Genomic DNA, 25,019 nt, shown 5'->3' with positions numbered 1-25,019 from the left:
GCCGTAATATGCCTGTGAGGGTGTGGCTTATGGCTCCATTGCAACTCTCTTTAACCCTGATCCTTTGTGAAACCTCATCTCTCCCAGTTGAAGAATGGAATCTTTTTATGTTTGGTGCCACTTCCACGACAGGTAGTATACTATCATGGCTCCAGTCCCAAGGGTCAATTGTTCTAAGGATTGGTTTGAAAATTAAATCAAATGAAGGCAAAGTAAGCCAACTGTCAGGAAGCGGTCGTAGGATAGGGCATAGGTATAGGCAGATGTGCTGTGATGGCAGGCTCATTGATTTTCCCTCTGGTGAACAAGTGGCAGCTAATAAAGAGGGATGCTGGAACTGGAGAGGTGACTGGTGACAATACTCAGGTTCAGTTCCTAGCATCTCTGAAGAATCACAGCTCCAGGGGATCTGTTGCCCTCCTCTGAGCACACAGGTAGTGTGTACACATACTTGTGAAGTAATAAGTATACATAAGTGTAAAGAGATGCAGCGAAAAGTGATAGGAAAACTGGCCACACCTCCCACTTCACAGCAACCCATCATATTTTCACAGACATCACAGGAACACACGTGCAGAGCACTGCTGAGGAGGCAAAAGGATGAGAAGGCTCTGTGGAAACCTAGAAAGAGAACAGTGCTTACAGTACGGCAGAGAAGAGAAAGAGGATGGGTGGATAGTCAGACACAAGCAGCTCAGAGTCCAGAGAAATCTTTGGAACTCTGGGCCACAGCCAAGGTTAGGTGGTAAAGCAAATTTCCCAAATGCCAGCTATGAGGTAAGACTGCAGGGCAGGGCACTGACAAACCCCCTCTCCCTGGTCACTTTGGAAGGGAGCTCTGCCTAGCCCATTGCTGGGGTTCCAGGGTGCCTCTTCCCTTTTAGAAGGTAAGGTTGCCTGACCTCCATGCCTTCCCTGGCATCTCAGTGAAATCAAGTTGCCTTGTCCTGGTTCTGTAAGTGTTCAAAGGCTATGGCTCAGAAGGGCCAGTGGAAGTGAGGGCCTCATTTGTTATAGGGAGTTAGGAAGATGCTAAATCTGGTGAAGGTGGTCCCCAGCACAGAGAACTTGTTCAAAATAATGATGATCTTTATTTTGCAACATAATTTTAGAATCAGGGTGTAGTTCAACGATTGCATTTGCCTGGCTTGCACAAGGCTTAGGGCTCAGGGCCCACCAGTACAAATAAACAAACAAAACCTTTTTTTTTTTTTTTTTTTTTTTTGAGACAGGATCTTTCTATGTAGACTTCCAATTCACAGAGATTTTTCTGTGTACCACCATACCTGGCCAGAATAAATTTTTAACTGTTCAATTAAATGGTTTTTGTGTTTAACACATTTATAGCCACTGACACTAGCTAACTCTAGGACATTTCCATCACCCAAAAAGGAAACCCCACTCTAGTTAATAGTTAATCCTTTCTCACCATTCATCTCTGGTCACCAGCAGCTGACTGTTGCAGAGTTACCTATTCTGGGCATTTTGTATAATAGAACCTTCCGTGTGAGGCCTGAGTCTGGATTCTTCCATTTACTAGACTCCATGTAGTATGGGTCATGTGCCTTCCATGCACACCCCATGTTTACCTATTAATGAACATTTCAAAGGTTTATTATTAGAACTTACTTCCGGCCTCTGTTTCTGGCTTTGATTTTTAAAGATAGTCTCTCATTGTGTAGCTCTGGCTGGCCTGGGACTTATGTAACACAAGCTGGCCTCAAACTTAACGTCTATCTTCTTGCCCATCTCAGCGCTGGGATACAAGTGGTTGCCACCATAACTGTTGATTCCAAACCATAACACCCAGACATAACACCAAATACCTGTCTTTTATTTGACCTTGACTGACTAGGATTCTTAGAACTCAGCGCAGAGTATGACACTTTTTTTTTTTTTTTTGAATGAGAAAAGTGAAACCTAAAGATGAGATCTGTGAAGATCCTTCAGCTTACAAGAAAATCGGGAAAAAAAAAAAAAAGTTTTTCTTCAGAATTTGGCCACAGGAAGACTGACATAGGCATGACTTCTCGAAGTAGGCACTAACCAGAGCTAAACAAATCTCTGACGCTCCTGGCTTCCGGATTTTGGGGAGGAAGAAGGAAGAAGGGTTCTTCCGCCTCCTTCCTGCAAGTGGGAGCGCTCAGCCAATCGGTGTAGGGCAACAGAGGCTTACTCTCTCAGCAGGTGGAGTTGCCTTTTGCAAAACCTGAAGCTGATTTGCACCTAATGGCTAAGCCCAGGGCATACTCCTAAACGCCGTCTACAGGAACCCTCTGGCTTCTGGCGGCATAGCCATCGGAGAGTGTCAGGATAGGCTGGAAGCCTCATTGTGCCGTCTACATTCTGAGGTAGGGGTTGCCCGGAGTTCCAGAAGGTAACAAACTTCTGGATTCCTATGCCCGGACGAAATAGAACCAGACTGAGTCACCTGCCTTGGAATCAAAGCCCGGCTCTTGTGCCTGGGAACCTGCATATTTCTCAGTTAGGCAAACAATGAGTCCTATATTGAAGAAGAGACCTAGAGAAGAGACAGTCAGCTGTCTGTCCCCAAACAAGTTCTTGGCAAAAAGCTGCAATTTGAGAGGTGGAGGGCACAAACAGACAAGAAGACCTGGAGACCAGAAGACCCATGCTCTTGGAAAGGCTCCTCCCCACCCATCTGATGCTCCAAAGTGGAATGCTGGTACCCCTGGCCACCCTTCCTCAGCACCCAGTCAGAATTCGGCAGAAACCCTGGCCAAATATAGTTGGAAGCAAAAGAAAGCATCCAGGTTATGGGAGTTTCAGAAAGCAGAGGAGAAAAAAAAGAGTCGTGTGACGTTCAGTTTATCAGTCACAGACCTTGGTAAGTGAGGATGCTTTTCATGGAGTTGGAAGGTGTCTGGAGGACCTGGTTAGGGGAGACTGGGACCAGGGGACACATTTAATCTTAGTCGGTGGACGCCTAAAACCCTGTAAACTCTAGGAGTGAGATGTTTTCAGAACAACTAAAATGCATGACCATACTGGGATGGGGGAACTCAGCATGGAGATGCATGGGAGAAGCAGTCCAGTGTAAAGTGTTGACACTTAGAAGTGACCAGGACAACAGTATGATGGCCAGAAAGGAAGACAGCAGCTGAGATATGAGTCAGAAAAGGAGAACAAGTGTGTTTTCTGAGACAAGTGAGGGCCCTCAGGTAGGTGCTCCTAGGAAACACATGTGGGTCAGTAAATAGAATCTTATCCAGCATTCAAGGCCCACAGTGAAGTTCTCTGTGTTCCTGGAAATGTACAAAGAGAAGCAAAGTCAGCCAGTGACAGCCATTGACATCAGTGAGTGCACCCGACCTGTGCAGGAGTGGAAATTCAGTGCTTTGCCTTCCAATTCCACCATCTCTCCTAATAACAAGATGGCAGCCTCAGCCTGTCACTGCAGTAGACCACCTACTATGCATGTTCATTGTCTTGAAGAGCACTAAAAAGAAGTACCATGAAGAGTGAGCAGGTGGTAAGCAGGCCCCCTGCATGCAAGAGGATGCCTGGGATGACACCTGCAAGGCTGGTCACTGTTGTTTGCTGTGAAGAGAGAGAATGCTTCAAGGCAACACTTAAGAAAGAGAGCATTTAATTGGGGGTCTTGCTTATAGTTTCAGAGGTTTAGTCCATTATCATCATGACAGGGCATATGGTGGCAGTCAGGTATGGAAAAGTAGCTGAAATTTATACCCTGATACACAAGGAGAGAGAGAGATGCTTTCAAAACCTCAAAGCCACTAGGCAGTGGTTGTGTTAGCCTTTAATCCTAGCACTCAAGAGACAGAAGCAAGCAGATCTCTTTGAGTTCAAGGCCAGCCTAGTCTACAGAGTTAGTTCTAGGACAGCCAGGGCCATACAAAGAACCCGTGTCTCAAGAAAAACAAAACTCAAAACCCACCTCCAGTGACACATTTCCTACAACAAGGCCACGCCTCCTCCTCCTCCTCCTCCTCCTCCTCCCCCTCCTCCTCCTCCTCCTCCTCCTCCTCCTCCTCTCTTCCTCCTCTTCATCTTTTCAAACAGTTCTACTTCCTAGTGACTAAGTATTCAAACATTTGAGCTTATGGGAGCCATTCTTATTCACATCACCACACCCTTACTGTGAACCACAGAATGGAAAAGACTGGAAGAGAAGCCTCCAGGAATACCATGCCCTTTGGAGCACACAGCACCTAGGTAAATGGAACCCAAGGGCCAGGTAAGGAACAAGGAAACATGACTGAGCAGAAAGAAGCAAAGAAAAGAGGACAAGGTGGGTGTGAGATCATGGGGGAGAAAAGGAGCAAAGAGCTTTAGGTCATGGCAGGAGGTGTATCAACTCCTTGAGCACCAAGGAGCCAGCTGTCGTAGTCAGGGTTTTACTGCTGTGAACAGACACTATGATCAAGTCATCACTTACAAGGACATTTAATTGGGGCTCACTTATACAGGTTCAGAAATTCAGGCCATTATCATCAAGGTAGGAACATGGTGTAGGAGGAGCTGAGAGTTCTACATCTTCATCTGAAGACCACTAGGAGAAGACTGGCTCCAACATGGTTAGGAGGAGGGTCTTAAAGCCCACACTCACAGTAACACGCTTCCTCCAACAAGGCCACACCTCCAAATAGTGCCACTTCCTGGACCAAGCCTATTTAAACCACCATATCCACTCCCTGGACCACATAGACTTGTTCAAACATATGAGTTACCTAAACATAGCATAATGAAAAAATGCATTTAGTCTAACTTCCGAAGTCTCCATAGTCTATAGTAGTCTCAATAGTGTTAAAAGTACAAAGTCTCTTCTGAGGTTAATCCAATCACTTATCTGTAATCCCTGAAGCTAGACAAGAAAGCAGCTGGGCAAACTTCGAAGTCTGCATCCCATTCTGATGTCACGTGGTCTTCAGACCCACTCCTTTTCCATCTTTGTTGACTGAACAAACTTCTCTCTCCCGGGCTAGTTCCAATCCCTGTCAGCAGCTTTCCTCAGCAGGTATCCCCCAGCTCTGGCATCTTTAACATTTTGGGGTTTCCAAGTCACCTGCAGCTTCACAGCTTCCTATTCCAATGTCTGGGATCCACACTTGATCTTCTGGGCTCCTCCAAAGGGCTGGCATCACTTCTCTAGCTCTGCCCTCTGTAGTACTCTAAGCCCAGGTTGATCCACTCCACTGCTACTGCTGTTCTTGGTGATCATCCCAAGATACTGGCATCTCCAATACAATGGGGTCTTCAACTGCAATGGGGTGATTAGCGAGTAGCCTCTCATAGGTTCTCTTCATGGTGCCAAGCCTCAACTCCTTTGCAAGACTCACCCTTCAGGCCCAGGTGGTCAACTGCCACTGAGCCTGCACCTTCACCAATGGCCTTCCCTGGCTTCTCACAGTGCCAGGCCCCATGCTGCTCTCCATGACCCCTTCATATCTTTTAAAACCAGTACTACCTGGGTGATTCTTACACATTACCAAGCCCAGCTGCTACACGGGATACAACCTTGACTATCTTTGGAACACAGCTTCGGTGTGCTTTTAGAAAACACTAAAGATTTCACCTCAGTGATGCTGGTCTCTTCTTAATCACCACTAATTTCTTAGCTCCAGCTAACCAGCATCAGTTGTCCCAGTAGCCCCTCCTGTTCTTGACTCTAAAGCCAGAGCTACATGCCCAAAGCTGCTTAGTTCTGCTCCTTGCTAGGGCTGGAACATGGACCCCCCTAATTCTGTTCCTAGCTTTCTGTTTTCCAATTGCCTCACTGCCTACGCTTGGCTGTCCTGGAACTTGCTCTGTACATTGATCCAGAACTCAGAGATCTGCAAGGCTGGGATTAAAGGCATGTACCATCACACCTGGACTTAAGCTTTTCTTCACCTAGAACTTGCTCTGTTCCAGGCTAGCCCTTAAACTCAGAAATCTGCTTGGCTTTGTCTCCTGGGATTAAAGTAGTGTACCTAAACTTAGGCGGATGGGATTTTGCCCCAGAGTTCCACTCCCTTAATCTGTTATCTCCTAGAACATTGGATTCAGCTCCATTCTACTTCTGGTTCCCCTTTAATACTTGAACTATATAGTTTGTATTTTCCCTTTCTCAGCTTGCTCCTTTTCATTAAAATGCTCTTTACAAGAGTGAACTTTAGTAACCACACAACAGAATTTATACCAGGCTGTTTTGAGACTTCTGTTTTCAAAGCAATTAATCTAAATATCTTCACCTTAGCCTCCGCCAGACTCTTAGGACAATGGCAAAAAGAAGCCACAGTCTTCACCAAAGTCCCACGAAAACAGTCTGTAGGCCACATACTGGAATTCTTCTCCATTGACACATCCTGGGCAAGGTCTGCACAGTTCAAATCACTCTCAGCTACAAAGTCTTCCATATTTCTACCAAGATAGCCCACTAAGCCCCCACATAAAGGATTCCACTGCTTTCCAAACCAGAGTCCCCAAATCCACATTCTTCCAAATAAAATTTCAATTCTTGCCTAGGCCTATTATAGCAATACCCAACTCCTGGTACCAACTTCTGTCTTTTCTTTTCTTTTTTTTTTTTCTTTTTTCTTTTTTTCGGAGCTGGGTACCGAACCCAGGGCCTTGCGCTTGCTAGGCAAGCGCTCTACCACTGAGCTAAACCCCCAACCCCCCAACTTCTGTCTTAGAGGGGTTTTACTTCTGGGAACAGTCACTATGACCAAGGCATCTCTTACAAGGGCAACATTTAATTGGGGTTGAACATGGTGCAGGAGGAGCTGAGAGTTCTACATCTTCATCTGAAGGCCACCAGGAGAAGATTGGCTCCCACATGGTTAGAAGGAGGGTCTTAAAGCCCACACTCACAGTGACACACTTCCTCCAACAAGGTCACACCTCCAAATAGTGCTACTCCCTAGACCAAGCCTATTCAAACCACCACACACCAACCTTGGAGGTAAAAGCCTCTCATCCCATAATTTAGGAAGAAAGGCATCCTGACCTACTTCGTGAGACCCTGTCTCAAACCATGCTATGGTGGGACTAAATGTAGAGGCTGTAGGGAACCCAGAGGGGTGGAAAAGAAGAGCTGAGAAGATTTCAAGGGATGGTGATGCCTGAGCTGGGTCTGAAAAGTGAGTGAGAGATAATTGGATGAAGTAGTAGGAGACAGTACATGTGTGAGGGGGCTGCCTGTGCAGTGTGCCAGGCCAATCTATTGGTACAAATACAGGTGAGGGACTAGTGACATTGCTCTATCCAATCCCCAGCACAGGGATGGGGGAGTTGATTGTGGCACAAACCATTTAGAAATGAAAGTCTTGGGGTTGGGGATTTAGCTCAGCGGTAGAGCGCTTGTCTAGCAAGCACAAGGCCCTGGGTTCAGTTGTCAGCTCCGGGGGGGGGGGGGGAGGAAAAAAAAAGAAATGAAAGTCTTGAGACATGAAGATCAAGTGACAGCTGAGTAACAGCAATTATCTAGGAGCTTGGCTTGGGGCTGGAGAGATGGCTCAGTGGCTAAGGTTGCTGCTCTTGCAGAGGTCCCAGGTTCCATTCCCAGCACCCACATGGAGGCTCACGCCCAGTTATAACTCCAGTTCCATGTAATTCCACACCTTCTGGCCTCTGTGGGCACTGTACACATGTGGTGCACTTACATATATTCGTGCAAAACATTCATACATAAATTAAAAAGAAATCCTAAAATAAAAGAACTTGTCTGTGGGACTAATTAAGCTCAGCTGACAATCAACCCAGTGACTTTGGGCCTCTGTGATTCTGAAAAAGGTGCCCAGTCATAACACCAACCCCATGTCTACATCTGTCATTCCTGAATTGTTTACCGAATTCCTGTTACGTGTAAGCACCATGGTGGAGCCAAGACTCCAGAAGAGAATGACAGTCATAGACAAGGACATGGTACTCGTGGAGCTTTTACTAGAGAAACAACCAAGGCATTGCACCAGGAGTCACAAACAGGGGCAGTTATTAAATGAACTGAATTTAGCTAATAGGAAATGTGAGGAGGTACTGCAAGCTAGAGAGGCTGTGTCCCAGGCTACAGTACCACAACTGGAGACCTTTAAAGTTTCTAACAGTGTGAGAGCTACTAGTGTGCAGCCCAGACTGCATGCCATGGTGTCTCCGTTACTTTTCTTCTGCTGTGAGAAAACACCATGAGCTTACAGCTTGTAGTTTATCCTCCAGGGAAGTCAGGGCGGGAGCTGATGCAAAGGCCATGGAAGGGGTGCTGCTTACTGACTTGCTCCTCGTAGCTTGCTCAGCCTGCTTTATTATATCACCCAGGACAGCCAGCCCAGGAGCGGCATGACCCACAGTAAGCTGGGCCCTTCCGCATCAATTATTAGTCAAGGAAACATACCACAGACTTTCCCACAGGCCAGTCCGGTGGGGACATGTTCTCCATTGAGGTTCTCTCTCCTAAAAGGGCTCTAGCTTGTGTCAGGTTGACTTAAAACTAGTCAGAATAGATGGTGATGGTGGTATGGAGGTGCACATGGGTCAAGGTATGCAGAGTTGCCATGGGGCTCCAACTGTGAGCTGGGGCATGGTCTAAGGCTGGGAAGAGGAGGAAAAGGAGGAGGAGGAAGAGGAGGAAAAGAAGGAGGAGAAGGAGGAGGGGAGGGGTAGAAGATACAGAGAAAGGGGAGCAGCAGGTGGCAAAACCTTAGACAGGATGGGGCTTCTTTCCATCACAGAGGGAACAGAAGGGGCCTAAATGCCACTGGAAGGAGAAACTGGATTGGCAGTAAGCCTGTGTATGAGAAGATAAGGGACCTCTTGTCCTGAGGGCTAAAGGGGAAAGGCTTCACGATGAGTAAGTAGATTTTGTCACTGGGTATTCAGGTCTGTAACCTGCTGCCGGAGCACCCCTGTATTCCAAAGCAAGTTAAGAACAATCCAGTAAGAAAAAAATGGGCTTGCACTTGCCTAGCAAGCACAAGGCCCTGGGTTCAGTCCCCAGCTCCGAAAAAAAGAAAAAAAGAAAAAAGAAAAAAGAAAAAAATGAGTTTATTTACAAGTTAGCCAAACTGGAAAGAGGAAATACCCAATTCATTCTCTTTCTCTCTCTCTCATTGCCCCCCGCCCGTCCGTGTGTGTGTGTGTGTGTGTGTGTGTGTGTGTGTGTTGTGTATGTACAGACTTACAAGTTCTAGAAAAGCATGAGACAAAAGGCAGGTTAATTGTGAGACTGTCCAGCCAGTCCTTTCCTGAGAGGAGAGTGGCTGGCCCCAGGGTGCCTAACTGTCTCCATTAGTAGACAGAGGGTCTGTTAGACCCCTTATGTGGATGGGTGTTTTGCTGCACGTATGTCTGTGAATAATGTGTGTACAGTGCTTTTTGAAGGCAGAGAGAGTGGCAGACCCTGTAACTAGAGTTACAGGTGGTGGTTTATTAATTATGTGGCTGCTTAAAATCGAGCCCACGTCCTCTGAAAGAGGATTCGGCCATCTCTACAACTTCCTTTTTTTTTTAACATTTATTTCAGCAGGTAGAGAAGGGTCTGTGCCATGGTGCAGATATGGTCAAAGAGTGATTTGTGGTAGCCTGTTCTCTCCTTGCACCATGTGGGTTACAAGGATAGAGCACAGGTTGTCTAACTTGGCAGCAAGCACCTTTATCCACAGAGCCTTCTCACCTGCCTACCTGATATGTCTGTCATTACAAGTTGGGGCCTGAGGAACATAGTTCAGTGTCACAGGACTTCTTCAGCAAGCACAAGGCCTTGGGCTCAAGTCTTAGCACCATGAAGAAGAGAACTTAGATGTATTGAATGTAGATGTGTATATGGATGTGTGCATGTGGATACATACATAACAGCACACTGGCTACAAAGAAACTCTAAAAATACCTCCATCACCTGACAAATTAGGTAGCCATTATCCCCTTCTTATGGGAGAAACTGAAACATAGGCTAAGCAGGAAGCAGTGTTGAGGTTTGGTCTTCTGCTATGTGTTGTAATGCCCTATGTAGTGTAATGGAATGGAATGCCAGGGATAAGAGGATCCCAAAGTACAATGTAACCTTACTCCTTAATTTAAAACTGTCAGTTAAATAAAGATGCTGGCAGTCAATAGCTGGACAGAAGAGACACAGGCAGAGCTTGGGATTCTTGGGCATAGTGTCAGAGGAGAATTACAGGGGAGAGAGGAGGAAGCTGACATGGGGTAGGTGAGTCTTAAAAACGTAACCATGAGGGCTAATCAGTTGGAGTTCAGAGCTGCCCAGACAGAGCATGGCAAGTTAGGACTTGAGGTTCCTGAAGGGAAAGTAGACTCTAATAGCATTGAGGGGAGGTCATCCCAGCTCTAGTGCTGACTAAGGCTTTATAAATGTAAAGGTTGTGCTTCTCTTCTCTGGGGACAGAATAATCAAAGGCAGGGTAGAAGCCCCTGATTGAGATTAAATACCTTCTCCAACAGCAGACCAGCACTTAGACCCAAGCTCTCTGAATCAGAGCCTTTGCTCCCACCAGAGGGCGCTGTGGTGCCCAGGATGGTCAGACAGGGTGACCTTTGGAGCGCATGCAGAGGGTAATGGGAATCAGACCTTGGAAAGCCCTTTGCTTCATGTCTTCTGTTGGTGTGTGCAGGGGATGTAGGCTAATACCATTCTCCTTGCCGTTGTGATGCAGCGTCCAGGCAGACCAGGAACCAGGCACTCTGATACACAACCAGTTCTTACAAGTTCCCTGATTCTTCTTAGTTCTCTTCCAAAAAGGAACTCACCTTGTAACCCTTTCCTCCCAAGGGGCCCACCAGTCTTTCACCTCCATAGATGATGACTTCGATGATGCCGCCAGCAAGGCTCCTGTCTTCAAACCTGAGCTAGTCACTGCCCATTGCTTCAGGCGACTGAAGCAGAAAGACTTCCGTCTGCCGCAGAGCCGCCGGCGGATCATCATTGTGTCTGGCACAAAGGACCAGGTGCCAGCCCAGCCCACAACGCCTCCTCAAGCTCCCCTTCCACTCACGCCCAGCTTCAAAGTTCCCGATACTGGAGACACCCAAGAGCTACCAGTGAACATGAAGCTCTGGCTGAGTCAGAGGGCAAAGCTTCGGAAGCAGCTGGAGACATTTGGCGATGTCAAGACGTGGCTGGACAATAAACCCACCATCACGTCCTCAGAATTCAAAGTTCTGTGCATGATTCGCCGGGAGCAAACAGCCCCAAAGCGTACCTTGATTTCAGTCGGGAAACCCAAGGTGAGAAGCCATAATGGTCAGAAGGTGCTGAAGGCTTCAGGACGTGTGTTGTCATTTTGTTTCCTTGCATTAGATGTGACAAGGTAAGATTTGTCCCATTTTACAGAGGAGCAAAACCAAGTCCCCAAAGGAAGGTGTATGAGTGATTGATTGCTGCATAACAAATACTCCAGAAAAAAAAATGTTATCATTCTATACAGCTTTGTCTGTGACTCTGGAATCTAGCTGAGAGGCTTTGTCTCCATATTATGAGACTGCGGTGCAGTACAGAGGACAGCCTCTGACTTGACCAGGGCAGGAAAGCAGACTGCCTTCCAAACTTGTTCAATAGCTGTTGAGCAGAGGCTTCAGTGCCTCCCTCGGGGAGTCAGAGGTTGCATAAGAGTACTCACAACAAGAAGGCTAGCTGCCCACAAAGTCAGCCTTCCAGAATGGAGAGGAAGGAAATCAGTGCTGTTATATCCTTGGCTTTGGTCTTGTTACTGCACCACATCAGATTGAGCCACTGAGTACTGTCCGCACCATGGGAATGGAAAGGAGAGTCCATCTTGGCAAGGGGAAAGACAGAGACCATGTGGATGTGCTTTAAAAGCGCCCCAGCCAGGCACACTAGCAGTCTGTCTTGATGATGGACATCTGTCTGCTGGAGTGGAAAAGCGCTAAACCAGTGCTTGTGGGCAAATTTGAAGATCAAGACTATCAGGGGCCTTGGGGGACTGTGAGGGGTTTGGGGATTTAGCTCAGTGGTAGAGTGCTTGCCTAGCTAGCGCATGTCCCTGGGTTCGATCCTCAGCTCTAGAAAAAAAAAAAAAAAAGACTATCAGGTGAGGGAGAGGAGGGCCACCTTGTGACAGCATTGCCTAACTTGGAACCATGGTTTGTACACTGAGAATCAAAGGTCAGCCACCCACCCTCAATAGCCAATTAAAGCACCCTAATAAATAACAAATAAATAAGCCAATTAAAGCCTAATAATAAAGAACAGAAAAAATGAGATTTATAAGTTACTTATTTATTATTTCTTCAGATTTATTCTCAATGGCCACATTGAGAACAGGGCGAAGATACACAGTGCATCCTGCCCTCCAGACAATCTTTGGGTTTTGAAGTGAGACTGAACTTTAACAAGAGGGCTAGGGATAAGTGGTCCTCATCTGCCCCACTCTTGCCTCTTCTAGGGTAAACCTCTCAAATATATCCGCCAGCCTATACCCCAGCTTCGACTGCCTAAGCCCCCTGTCCTGTCTGACATGTATGCCTTCCTGCGGAGTCGAAAGATCAAGATCCAGGAGGTATTTAGCAAGGCGGATCGGGGTGAGAACCACCGCATCTCCAGGGAGGAATTTCTCATGGCTGTGAAGGCAGTAAGTATGAGCTGCTCAGCGGGCTTGAGGTATGTCCACCCTCCCTCCCCCGGGGCTCTGCAGTCCTGAGGGGCAGACCTGGGATTCCCCACTGACAGACTCATATTTGCAGAGCCACGCTAGGAAACGGCACAAACCACAGTCAGAGCACAGCCTTAACACAACCTCTGCACCAGGCTGACCTGGAGAGATGGCCCAGGGGTTATGAGCCTGGCTGCTCTTGCAGAGGACACAGGTTCAGTCCTGAGCCACCCACATGGCCCCTACCAATCACCTCTGACCCTGTCTTCAGAGGATCTGATGTCCTATTCCGGCTTCCAAGTGTACTGCACACATGTGCAAAGCGCCTATATTCACACCCAGGATAAACTGTGCATACATTCCTAACTGCTGACCCATCTTCCTAGCTCACAGCTGTCTCTCCACCTGGGACTCGAACTCAGGACCTTGCATACATCAGCAAGCTCTCTACTACTGAACTGTATACCCAGACTTACACTTTCAACTAATCAATTTCCAAACGTTTTTATGAAATACAATTATATGAACATCCAAAACATTTTTCAAAAGTAAATGTCCTCAACTACTAAAACAAATTAAAAAATTAGTTTAAATATTAAATCCTGGGCCAGGAGAGGTGGCTTAGCAGTTCAGAGCGCTTACTGTTTTTGCAGAGGACTGAAGTTCGGTTCACAGCACCCAGTGACAGCCCACAATCCCCTGTACTCCCGTTCCAGGGTACCTGTCACCTTTGAACCTCTGTGGATACTAGCATGCTTGCGATGCACTTACACACACACAGCCAAACCTCTCATACCACACGAAATAGAAATTAATCTTTTAAAAATGTTTAAGTACGAAGTTCTTTAGCACCAGGGCAGTTCTAAACTGATTCAAGGCCAGTTAAGCAGTGACTGTTGTCTAAAGAGAATGAAGAGACAATTGTATTCACAATTACATTTCCCTTTTAAACTTTTCTTTATGAACATTTGATGTGTAGGTAAGTACTGCCTGCCTCCAAGGTTGTCTATTGTCCTTTGTATTAGTCAGGGTTCTCTAGAGAAACAGAACTGATAGAAAAATGTATGTATGTATGATGCATGCATGTATGTATGCATGCATGCATGTATGTATGTATGTACAGTATTAAAGCAGATTACAGGTTATGGTCCAACTAGTCCAACAGTGGTTGTATCCTGATGGAAGGTCCAACCAGCCAATAGTTGTTCAGTCTAGATGTCTCGGCTGGTCTTCAGTATACGCTGGAATCCCAGAGAAGAAGTAGACTTTAATGCCAGTGACGGAATGGGTTTGCCAGCGAGAGCAAAGGCAAGCAGGGAAGGAGCAAATGCTTCCTCCTTCCAGTCCTTCATATCCAGCAGAAGGCGTGGCCCAGATTAAAGAAAAGTCTCTCAGCAGGAGTACCCAGCTCCTTGGGATTTAGTCAATTCCAGATGTAGTCAAGTGGACCACCAAGAACAGCCACCATATCCTTTAAAAAAGTGTATGGATTTCTAATAGTGGAGGAAGGCATCCATGTTCCTCGTGTATGGTGGATGTATGACTTTCTTCCTACCTAGTACCTGAAAGAGACTGTGTAGAGATAGAGGCTTGCTGGCGTGAGGTTTTAAGGGGGGATAGGAGTTTTTCAGGCATAGAGAGAGACGTGCCTGTGCAAAAGCCAGTGTGATAAATTCCAGAGTGCATCGGGGCCTGACAAGGGCTCTGCACTACCTAGCAGCAGGGAGTTGAAGAGCTGAGCAGGTTTGCCAAGTCTGCTGGTAAGGGTGAGGTGGGTGGGACTCAGGAACTTCTTATGCCTCCTCAGATTGGAGTTCCTCTGAAGACCCAGGAGCTGGAGGACATCATCATCTACCTTGGCTCTCTTGGGAAGCAGAATGCCATCACCACAGAAGCCCTGGCCAGTACCTACAAGCAGTGGTCACTGGTCCATCAGCAAAGCACCATACCTACCGCCAGGGAGTGTGCGTGCCCCCACCCCCGCCCTGGGAGCCAGTCTGGCTTTCTCCTGCACTCGGCACTACATTCTCAAGCAGCTCCTCCTTCTCTGGCTTGCTATAGGTTTGCCAAGCTCTGGAGTTTCCAGACACAGAAACCAAGGAGGAAGCAGATATTTTTCCAAAGATCCAGCTGCCCTTTCGTCTTTTTAAAGATGAAAGTTTATCCCTGTCCTTAGAGGGTCATAAACTATTGATTTAAAACAAAACTAAGGGCTGGGCATGTAGAGAAGTTGGCAGAGTGTTTGCCTAGCATGTTGGAAGCCCTGGATTCTATTCCCAGCACAGCATAAACTAGGCTTAGTGTTGCACATCTACAATTCTAGCAGTCGGGATGGAGGTGGGACATCCTTGGCTGGGTAGAGAGTTTGGGGTCAGTGTGGGATAGAGGAGAGTTTATTAGAGAGCGAGAGAGTGAGAGAGCAAGAGAGAGAAGAGAGAGAGCAAGAGAGCGGAGAGAGCGAGAAAGCGAGAGTGAGAGCGGAGGGAGGGAGGGAGAGAGAGAGAGAGAGAGAGAGAGAGAGAGAGAGAGAGAGAGAGAGAGAACTAAAATATTTTGCTCAGAAACTGAACATGCTTGCTTGCAGTTAGCTACTCTGGACTTCCTGTCATCATGGCTGTTCTAAGGGATGCGTGAACAGCTGTGTAGGTTATATACGACCTACATTATGTTTGCCCTTATGTGCTTGTGGTGCTACATCTGTCCAAAAGCCTCAAGACTGGGCGAACTAGAAAGGACTCTCTACTATGTGGGCTATGGATTTACTGCACAAGCCTGTATCTTTTGATTGTTTGAGACAGGGCCTCTCTACAAAGCTCTCGCTGTCCTGGAACTCACTGTGTAGACCAGGCCTGCCTCAGGCTCACAGAGCCCCACCTGCCTCTGTCTCCTGAGTGCTGGGATTATAGGTGTATGCTGCATGCCTGGTTTTGGGTAGTGCTGACATTGAACTCTGGGTTCTGTGCATTAAGCGAGCATCCCACCAACTGAGCTACACCCCTCGGCCTTTCTGTCTTTTCTTTTTAAATTTTATTATTGTTATGGGGAGAAAAACAAACATTTCCCATCCCACCTCCCTTTATTTTTTAAAAATTATTATTTTTAAAGAGTCATTTATTTATTTTATGTATATGAGTGCATTGTTGGCTATCTTCAGACACACCAGAAGAGGGCATTGGATCCCATTACAGATAGTTGAGCCACCATGTGGTTGCTGGGAATTGAACTCAGGACCTCTGGAAGAGCAGTCAGTGCTCTTAACCACTGAGCCATCTCTCCAGCCCCCAGCTCCCTTTAGAGCCACATCATTATTTCTTTAGGTGGAAGGAATGGGTCTTGCTCTACCCCTATCCACCAGGAAATTAACTTCAGACATATTTTAGGGAGGTGTGGGGTTCTCTCTCCTTTGAGATGAAGTAACAGTTGCCAGGAGGCAGTTGGAGGGGTTTCCTTGCAGGGGCGCCAAGTCGAAGCAGGGTTTCTAGAGTCAGGGTGAGCAGGCACAGCAGGAGTGTGTAACATCCTCCCTGATGTGCTGTCTTAGGAACTCCTGCATGGTGTGTAGTCCCCAGCTCTCGATCTCAGACTTCCTGTCTGTGGCTATCCTGCAGACACACTGGCACCCAAGCCCAGCCCACTCCCATTGAGGGTACCTGACACATCAGAAACCCCAGGAAGCCACCCTCATGGTTTTGATGGCCCAGGGTCAGCACCACCTAGATTGCACTTTTCCGCTCTGCTCAGATCTTATGAATGCCCAGAGCTGCTGTGATCTCACAGCTGGCTGGAGTCACGAGAGCACAGCAACAATAGCTACAGACAGCGGATTTTAATACACCCACACCCTGCTTTAAAAACATCCCTCTCATCTTGATTTGAAGTCAGGTAGTAGTTACTTCAGCATCATCAGATGCCACCCTGGAGGATGGCCGTGGATAAGACAGTAGACCTGGGGAGCCTCTCCATTTGTCTAAAAGCATCTGGGGCCCTGGAATCAGGGGAAAGGAGCCCATGTGGACTGGCAGCATTTGCATAACAGTTTGCCCTGCCTGTCTGGAGGTTAGGGTTGCTATTCAAGTTTTCCATGGAAGAAGCAAATGTCCAGAGAGGCTGAGTTTCTTGTCTGGAGTCTCAGGAGGAGGTGAGGCAAGATTTCAGAATCCTGTCATTGGTCCCCATGTGGCGGTGTCTTCCAAATGCTAGGCCCATTTAGAGGAACTGGGAGACTGCAGTGAACTAGCCCAAGCCTGGCCTCCCTCAGCTTGTCCACAGACATGGTTGTCTTGGAGTCAGTTGGCTAGAGTGCCAGGATGGCAGGCAAAGCCCCTGAGCCGACCCTTCATGGACTGACGCACAGCCCGTGTCTGGAAAGGGCACCTGAGGCTGGTGCAACTGCCAAAGACTTTGGGATACAGTAGGTGAGGGTGGCATGGATGAGGGGTGACTAGTGGGATGACAGCTGAAGCAGATTCCCACAGGTGCTTGTGGTCCAGGGAAAGGAGTCTGCTTTTAGTGTGTATTCCCTCGGAAGCCAGGAACTGCCTCGAGTTGATCTTGTTAACGTTTTTTGTTTGTTTGTTTGTTTGTTTGTTGTTTTTGTTTTTCAAGACAGGGTTTCTCTGTGTAACGGTCCTGGCTGTCATGGAACTCACTTTGTAGACCACGCTGGCCCTGAACTCACAGAGATCTGCCTGCCTCTGCCTCCAGAGTGCTAGGATTAAAGGTGTGTGCCACCATGCCCAGCTGCCATTTTCTAATAGCTCTGTTTGCCTCTTGGTGAGAACACGGTAACAGAGGATGGGAAAGGTGGGTGGGGTGTGCAGATGTGGGACTTCACAGCAACGGAGGAGACAAACTCCCAATGCCCTGCAGACGGATGCTGGCTGGACACGTGGGAAAGAGGCAAAAGAGCCTGCTGGCCTCCGCCCAGTGACATCAGGTTGAGTTCCACAGCTTGGGTGTCCTCTTAGTCCCTCCTTCATCTTTTCCTCCCACTCTAGATCACAATTTGTCTACAAGGAGAACTGCCCTGAAATATCCCCCTAACAGGCAGCAGGCTATCTCATCCCTACAGCCTCCCAACATGGACCTGCTAAAGGTGCCTGAGGTTGATACAAAGATGGAGGGGCGGCCCATGTCTGACGAGGACATGGAGGATGTGGGCAGACGGTACCGAGAGAGGCGGAGACAGTACAAGGTACCTCTCTAGCACAGGCTCGGGGGCTGGGCAAGCCAGGAGTTAGGACTTGGCACTGACACCTGCTAGCTGAGGAGCCCTGGGTGTGGTGAAACACCTCTATAATCCCATCACTCAGGGAGTCGAGTTAAAAGGATTATGAGTTCGAGACCAGCCTGGGCTACATAGAAAGACCCTATTCAAAATCCACAAATGAGGTACACACCTTTAATCCCAGTACTTGGGATGCAGGTAGATCTTTGTGAGTTTCAAACCAGCCTGGTCTACATAGTTCCAAACCATTGCTACATGGTGAGAGTCTTGTCTCAAAACAAAACAACCCACATACACAAACAAATCAAACGACAACAAAATAAACCAAAACCAAAAAAAAAAAAAAAAAAAAAAAACCCCTCAGCAGCCAGTGATAACACTGGGTGACACTTCTCAGCCCCTCTGCACTGGCAAAGTGGCTTCTGCTCAGGATTGCAAGCAAATGGCTATCCCTGACTTAAAGTGCCCCTGCAGCCAAAGACTCAAATATTGTTTTTCAAAGGACACCTCTGGGACACTCACTGCTTCTGTGCCCTTTTATAGATATCACACATTGCAGAGTACATGGGCACACCCAGTCAGTGTGCTCTGAGGACTCAGAGCCCCTGAGGGGGTTAACCTTGACCTCAGTGCTTGTTCCTCTAAGCTGCTGGCTTTGGAACCTGAATTGCAGTCCCATTATGCACACATTACTCTTCGTGGGGGCCTCCCTGAGGAGGTAGAGAAGGTGCTATGCTGCCTTCTAGCCAAAACGAATGTCACAAAGACACAAGATGGGGCATCTTCTGTTCTCTCTGCAGCTCTCTCTCCCCTCCATCCAATACCTGGAGAACTGCCGGCTGGTTCGATCTGGAACAAAACAGTTTGATGATCACTGCCTGCCAACCACTATTTCTGGGGAGATTGAGGAACTGCTCAATATGACCCGCAGGGATAACTTCCTAGTCTACCTGCAGTGCTGGGAACTCTGTGAGGCCTACGGTCTCCCGCTGACTGAAGATATCCTCATGAGAGGTAGGGGCTGGCTTTAAGGGAGAGCCTTGGCCTGAGCATTGGCTAATGAGGAGTTGGCCCTGATACTGGCTACCCTATCATGCACCTAGTCAAGTCACTGTGACTTTTGATGGGAACACTGGGAAGGAAGAGTAAGAAAGGCATACAGCCTGACTGCTAGGTGGGCTTCCTAGGACACAGGCTGAGACACATGGGCTCCTTAGGTGAGGTTTGGAAGATCTGGATTCTGGAACTCTACCTTTACACACATGTATCCACCTACCCATATGTCCACCCCACATGCACGTCCCCCTCCACATCTATGAGGCAAATTCAAAACAATGAGAAAACCACCGTCAAAATAGTTGAAGCAAGTCCCGACCTCTTATCAAAGTAGGTCTACGGGTTGGGAGTGGCACTCTGTGGCAAACTCTTGCTTATCAAGTACAATGTCTTGACTTCATACTTGACATGTGTGCACGCACGCGCGCGCGCGCGCGCACACACACACACACACACACACACACACACACACACACACACACACACACATCCATGCAGGCAAACACTAATTAACCTAGTGAAATCTAATTGAATCTTCCTACCTCCAACCTAAGCTTGATAAGTAGCTCCATTCTGATTTGCTGTTACAGGTCTGTCTCCCTCCCCTGTCCCCTGGTGAGCAGGATCATCCAAGGTCCTTTTTGATATTGAGCAGCAGTTGTATGCCACGTTGCATAGTGAGGAACTGTGGGAGAGTTCAGGGGAACTTTACACCCTATTATATTTTGCAATTTCCAAAGAACCTACTACCATCTAAAAATAAGAACGGCTCAGCAGACAAAGGCTGTTGCTGCCAAGTGTAATAAGCCAAGTTCAATCCCTGGGACTCACGTAGTGGAAAGAGAAAACAGCTCCTCCAAGATGTCCTCTGACCTCCACATGTGTGTGGAAGTGTTTTCTCTCTCTCTCTCTCTCTCTCTCTCTCTCTCTGACACAAACACACTGAGAGACAATAAACCAACCCACCAACAAATATGATTTACTGACTTTGGGGTAAGATGGTTCAGTGGTTAAAGGCACTTGCCACCAAGCCTGATGACCTAAAGTCAATACCCAGAATCCACATAAATGTAGAGAGGACAGTCTCCACACAGTCATATTCTAGCCCCCACATATGCACTTTGCCACTCTAGCTCTGCCAAGCCATCTTGATAGCTCAAAAAAAAAAATCTTCTAAACAGAAGTGTGAATTTTTTTTTAATAGTTTCCAGTGGGTGACTTTGGCTAACGCACTCTGCTGTCTTCCTTGCTGCCCGCAGCGCTGCTGTATCCGGGAGACAGGATAATTTCTCTGAAAGAAGAAGTTCGCCCAATCCGGCAGCCTGGAGGGTATTACATAGACGACAGGATTGTGCACAGCCTGGCTGGATTCAAGAACCTCCACAAGCATGGGGAAAAGGAGACAGACAAGCTGAGTTTCAAGCCACCCCTCCAGCTGCGGGGTCTGGGACACGGATGTGCATGTAGTGTCATGTTACGCCAGTATCTGTGTCCCTACCAAGTCACTTCTGGCTGGCCAGTCCAAAATGTCTCCGTCAGTGTATATCTTAGGTTCACACAGCTCCCCTCCTGACCACAGGCTTACCCAATCATAAGGCCAGAGGGAAAGAGCCAAGGCAGGTGTTATCTTACCCTGTATCAGAAGTTGAGGAACTCTGCAAAGGACCAGGGGACTAATTCCTTCCCTGTGCTGCCACCCTAAGGCAGGCATATTCATTCTCCAACAAGGGGCAGACTGATAGCCCCTGGGAAAACAAAATCCTGCTTTAACCATTACACTAACCTCCTTTGAAGTGACCCAAAGTCAATTCCCCCTCCATTCCCACCAGATGTGGGCCAGTCAGGAGGCAACTACTGTGAGTAGCCTCAGCTGTGACTGCTGAGGGGAGAATGAGATGGCACCCCTGCAAGGGTATCAGGGTGTGGCAGAATGCCTGAGGCAGGCTGCAGTCCTGCCCAGTGGATGTCGTCTGGTCAAGAGACAAGTTTCTGTACTCTGAACCCCAGCATTTTCATGTATAAAGTGGACACAGCACTCCTAATACACACAGAGAGGGTTTGACAAGGGTCACAGGCTATCCTCAGCACCGCCAGTGTGGCTGTTGCTTTTCCTTGCACATGCTTTTGAGTTCCAGGGGCAGTCCAGGCCCACAGCAGTTGTGGCTTGCAAAGTGCTGAGTAGGACCCAGTTAAGTAGTAACTTAGAGGGCCTCTGAAGTATGCCTTCTAACCTGTGGCTGGCTGGTACCAATTCCCAAACCATGAACCCAGGAAGTGGGTTTGAGGACCACGTTGTCAAACACATAAACCCGTGGGGGTGCACATAAGAGAAGGAGCACACTGGTGAATGGACAGGCAGCTCACTGCTACAGCTCTGGGGTTCACTGCTGGAAAACTGCCCGGAGAGAGATGGACGGGACCCTGTGCATGCCAGGTGCCCAGGCAAGAGATTTGTCCTTGTGTTTGACCAGTCACATCTATTAAAGAGAAAGAGAGGTCCCCTAGGAGTGACATTGGCTCTCTCTCACCTCTAGGGACTAAATTGTAAAAGATCCTGAGGCCAGGTGCTGGGGTAGAGAGTGGACAAGGTCTGCAATTCAATCCTTTGTATTAGAAGAAAAAAAAACTCGAAATACTGAGGCCAGAGACGGACTTTGGAAAGAATTCAGTGGTCAGTTAGGGATGTCTGGTGGGCAGACTGGGGTATAGAAGGTGAGTCTTTATCATGCTTGTCCCTCAGAGCTTGTCCTTTGGTAAGGGAAGTAGAAGTCAGGCCCAGCATCTACCAGTCACCGAATACATCTAACTCTTGTGGAGACCTATGTCCCATGAACAAAGGGAGCCAAGCTCATGGGTTTTCCTCACCCCACCAGCCAGGGCTGTGTCTTGCTGTATGGAGACACAGCTGAGGCCTTCATGAAAGAGAAACATTCAGAGCTCTGCTCTGAGACTCAGAAATACATCTCTTAGTGGACTCCACCTCCTCTAAGCCTACTTTTGCTAATGTTTCTTTTTTATGTTTGTTTCATTTTTCGAGACAGGGTTTCTCTCTGTATATCTGGCTGCCCTGGAACTCACTCTGTAGACCAGGCTGGCCTCCAATTTTCAAGAGATCCACCTGCTTCTGCCTCCCAAGTGCTGGGATTAGAGGTATGTGCCACCACTGCCCAGCTCCTGGAGTGTTTCTTTCCTAACAATGCCTCTCTCTCTTCCCTGGTAGGAAAACATCGAAGAAAATGAAGGAAATGCACTTTCTCGATTTCGAGGAATTTACCGGGTTTGTAGTAGTCCTGTGTGTCTGCTAGGAGGGCAGGGGATAAGGATGGGAAGGCTGGCTATCCTTACCCAGAGGCAGCTCTGGGACCTATGCATGTTGAACGAAATTCTGGTATTGTTGTAGGGCTCCATAGCTGGGGTCTAAGGGGCGGCAGACGAGCGTTCAGAGGGTGCCAGGCATGGCTGCTCTGGAGCCTCCCATGAATGAACTCATCCACATTGTCACCAACAAGCCTGAGTTACTCTAGACATATGGCTTATAGGAGGGGACACTGACACACAGTCCCACATCTGAAGCAGAACCAAGTGAGGCTGCCCGCAGAAGCTAGCTTCCAGACCCAATATCCAAATGCTTCCGGGTGGGGCTGGGCTGAAGCTTAGTGGCTGGATATTAGCCTATCGAATGTGAGGCCCTGGATTCTACCCCAGCACCAAAAAGACCAGGCGAAGTCGGGGGTGGGGGGTAGGAGCAAGTCCTCTGGAGCCGTGGGTCTCAACCTGTGGGGCGTGCATGACCTGGTTGGGAGCTGAACATCCTTTTCACAGGGGTCTCCTAAGATCATTGGAAAATAGATATTTACATGAAATTCATAGCAATAACAAAATGCAGTAGCAAAAACAGTTATGAAATAGGAATACAAATGCTATGGTTGGGGTGTCACTACAACATGAACTGCATTAAAGAGTCAGAGGCTCTTGGCATTAGGAAGGCTGACAGGCATTGCTCTAGAGCTGGGCTGTTACACGTCTAAGTTTGGGTTTAAGAAGCAGTGCTTAGGGTCTGCGCTTAGCCACTCACTCACTGTATGATCTTGATCTCTAGATATCCAGGTCCTCACTGGTGAGGAGACTGGAGGTGTTTAGTGCTTTTCACACTGGACAGTGTGGTCACGGGCTTATGTTCTCTGCTGAGGAGGGCCTGGTCTCTCTGCCATAGCAACCTTCCCTATGTCTTTTCCTTTTCCAGGAAGCTTAAGTCGAAGAGGCTAAGAGGTCCCTCACGCACCCACCCCAATCACTTCTGGCCTGGTCACCTTCTGGACAAGCTGCGGCTCTACCTGCCCACTGTGGCCAGGGACCGGAGCCTGGCGATCTTCAGCTGTATAGAACACAAGCCCCCTGCTTACTCTGCCGTCTACAACTCTAAGGACTGGTGGCCCATGAAAGACCTTAATTACATGACCTATGCCTATTATGATGCAAAGAAGGTATACTTCATCAACTAGAGGCCTGAAGCATGCTGGGTCAGAAGACTGCAGCCAGGAGCCCACAGCTGCAGTCCTGAGATACCAACCGGCTATACAAAGGAAACATTCCCAGGGAAGGTCTGGGGATATGTCTTCTGACGCCACGGTGTCCAGTGGAGTGTGGATGTGTCCGCACGCACACATGCTGTGCTTTCTTCTCTGTCATGACCTCTGTCCTTTTGAAATAAACCAAATTAGAGCTGACCTGTAACCTAGCTCGTGTAATTCCCTGCTTCAGGGTTGGAAAATGTGAAGGTGTGAGAGTGTAGGAGACACCTACAGGACACCTCCCACCTTCCATCCTGTGACGTTAATACCTACAGGGACATAACAGACTGTGAGAGCATCCTCTGTTAATTGAGTTAGCATGTCCTCAGCTGGGGAGACCCTTAGACTGAGACCCCCAACCCTGTGTCTTCAGAAATCAGAGCCATACTCTCTAGTTCACAGGCCTTCTGCATGATTCACCCGCTTGCCTTTCTCTCTGTACTCTGTAAGGTGACATTAGCTACACAGTTCCATGGGCAAGCCACAGACACAGGAAAGCAACAGTCCTGCCCTTCTGCTTCCCAACCAGCCATCTCAGACAAGACACTCCACTTATCTGGGTCTCTACTCCCTCTTTACAGCAAGCATACCCAATTCAGCATTTGTCTCCACTTCCTGAAGCCACTGTCAAGATCACCTGTGGCATCTGTTGTATTTGAGTTCTAGAATCAAAGTTTTAAATTTTTAAAAATTTATTCTGCTGGTCAGTGGTGACACATACCTTTAATCCCAACACTTGGCAGATCTCCAAGTTTGAGGCCAGCCTGGTCTACAGAGTCAATTCCAGGACAGCCAGGGTGACACAGAGAAACCCTGTCTTAAAAAACAAAACAATAACAAAAACAAAAACCAGGGGCAGGAGGGCTAGAGAGATGACTCAGTGGTTTAGAGCACTGATTGCTCTTCCAGAGGTCCCAAGTTCAATTCCTAACCACATAGTGGCTCACAACAATCTGTAATGATATCTAATGCCCTCTAGCGTGTCTGAAGACAGCTGCAGTGTACTCATATACATAAAATAAGTACATCTTTTTTAAAAATGAGACAGATTTATTCTATATGCTTGAGTGTTTTGCATGCATGTATGAGTATGCACCACATGCATGTAGTGCCTACAGAAAAGGACATTCAATCCCTTGGGGTTGGCGTTACAAGGTTTTGAGGCAACACGTGGTTGCTGGGAACTTAATGTCAATCCTCTGCTGGAGCAATGGTGTTCCGTCAAGCCACCTCTCCAGCTCTGGTTTGGTTTTATTTCCTTCTAAAATTAGAGTTTTCCAAATGATCTGAAAAAACAAAAAGTAAGCAAAATATATTAAGCTCGGCCTACCTCTTCTTCCCAAGTACTGTGATTAAAAGTCGTCCACCACGCCCAGCCAACAGACTAATTTTTTTAGCAATATTATCAACCTATCACTTATTAATACATTGCTCTAGGTACATACCATAAGTAGAGAAGATTTAAACATACAGAAGACGCAAGAAGGCTCGGTAGCACTTCACAATGCAGGGGTTTGGGCATCTGGATATTCTGAAGTTTTAGGACATTTGCTTAACCAATCCCATAAGGACCCTACCAAG

The 25,019-nt window shown here is 47.6% G+C and overlaps 1 protein-coding gene across 3 annotated transcripts; it reads left to right on the top strand.

Moving 5' to 3' along the window:
• The first annotated feature begins 1,610 nt into the window (after positions 1 to 1,610).
• On the top strand, positions 1,611 to 23,601 carry Efcab12 (EF-hand calcium binding domain 12). Of its 3 annotated transcripts, XM_003749810.6 has the most exons (9): positions 1,611 to 2,848; positions 10,745 to 11,199; positions 12,378 to 12,563; positions 14,392 to 14,548; positions 17,582 to 17,778; positions 18,612 to 18,825; positions 20,127 to 20,277; positions 22,088 to 22,144; positions 23,111 to 23,601. In XM_003749810.6, the coding sequence occupies exons 1-9, from the start codon at positions 2,497 to 2,499 to the stop codon at positions 23,367 to 23,369; spliced, it is 2,028 nt and encodes a 675-aa protein (XP_003749858.1). In that variant the 5' UTR covers positions 1,611 to 2,496; the 3' UTR covers positions 23,370 to 23,601. The 3 variants fall into 3 exon arrangements, with proteins under 3 accessions (XP_003749858.1, XP_063142921.1, XP_038964710.1); XM_039108782.2 differs by lacking the exon at positions 1,611 to 2,848 and having other exon boundaries at positions 11,145 to 11,282; XM_063286851.1 differs by lacking the exons at positions 17,582 to 17,778; positions 18,612 to 18,825; positions 20,127 to 20,277; positions 22,088 to 22,144; positions 23,111 to 23,601 and having other exon boundaries at positions 10,745 to 11,282; positions 14,392 to 14,530.
• Positions 23,602 to 25,019: the final 1,418 nt, after the last annotated feature.

The sequence above is a fragment of the Rattus norvegicus genome, chromosome 4 (genome assembly GCF_036323735.1).
Source record: "Rattus norvegicus strain BN/NHsdMcwi chromosome 4, GRCr8, whole genome shotgun sequence".
NCBI classification, from domain to species: domain Eukaryota; kingdom Metazoa; phylum Chordata; class Mammalia; order Rodentia; family Muridae; genus Rattus; species Rattus norvegicus.
The sequence above is the reverse complement of the archived record's forward strand: the minus strand, read 5'-3'. Positions and strand labels throughout refer to the sequence as shown.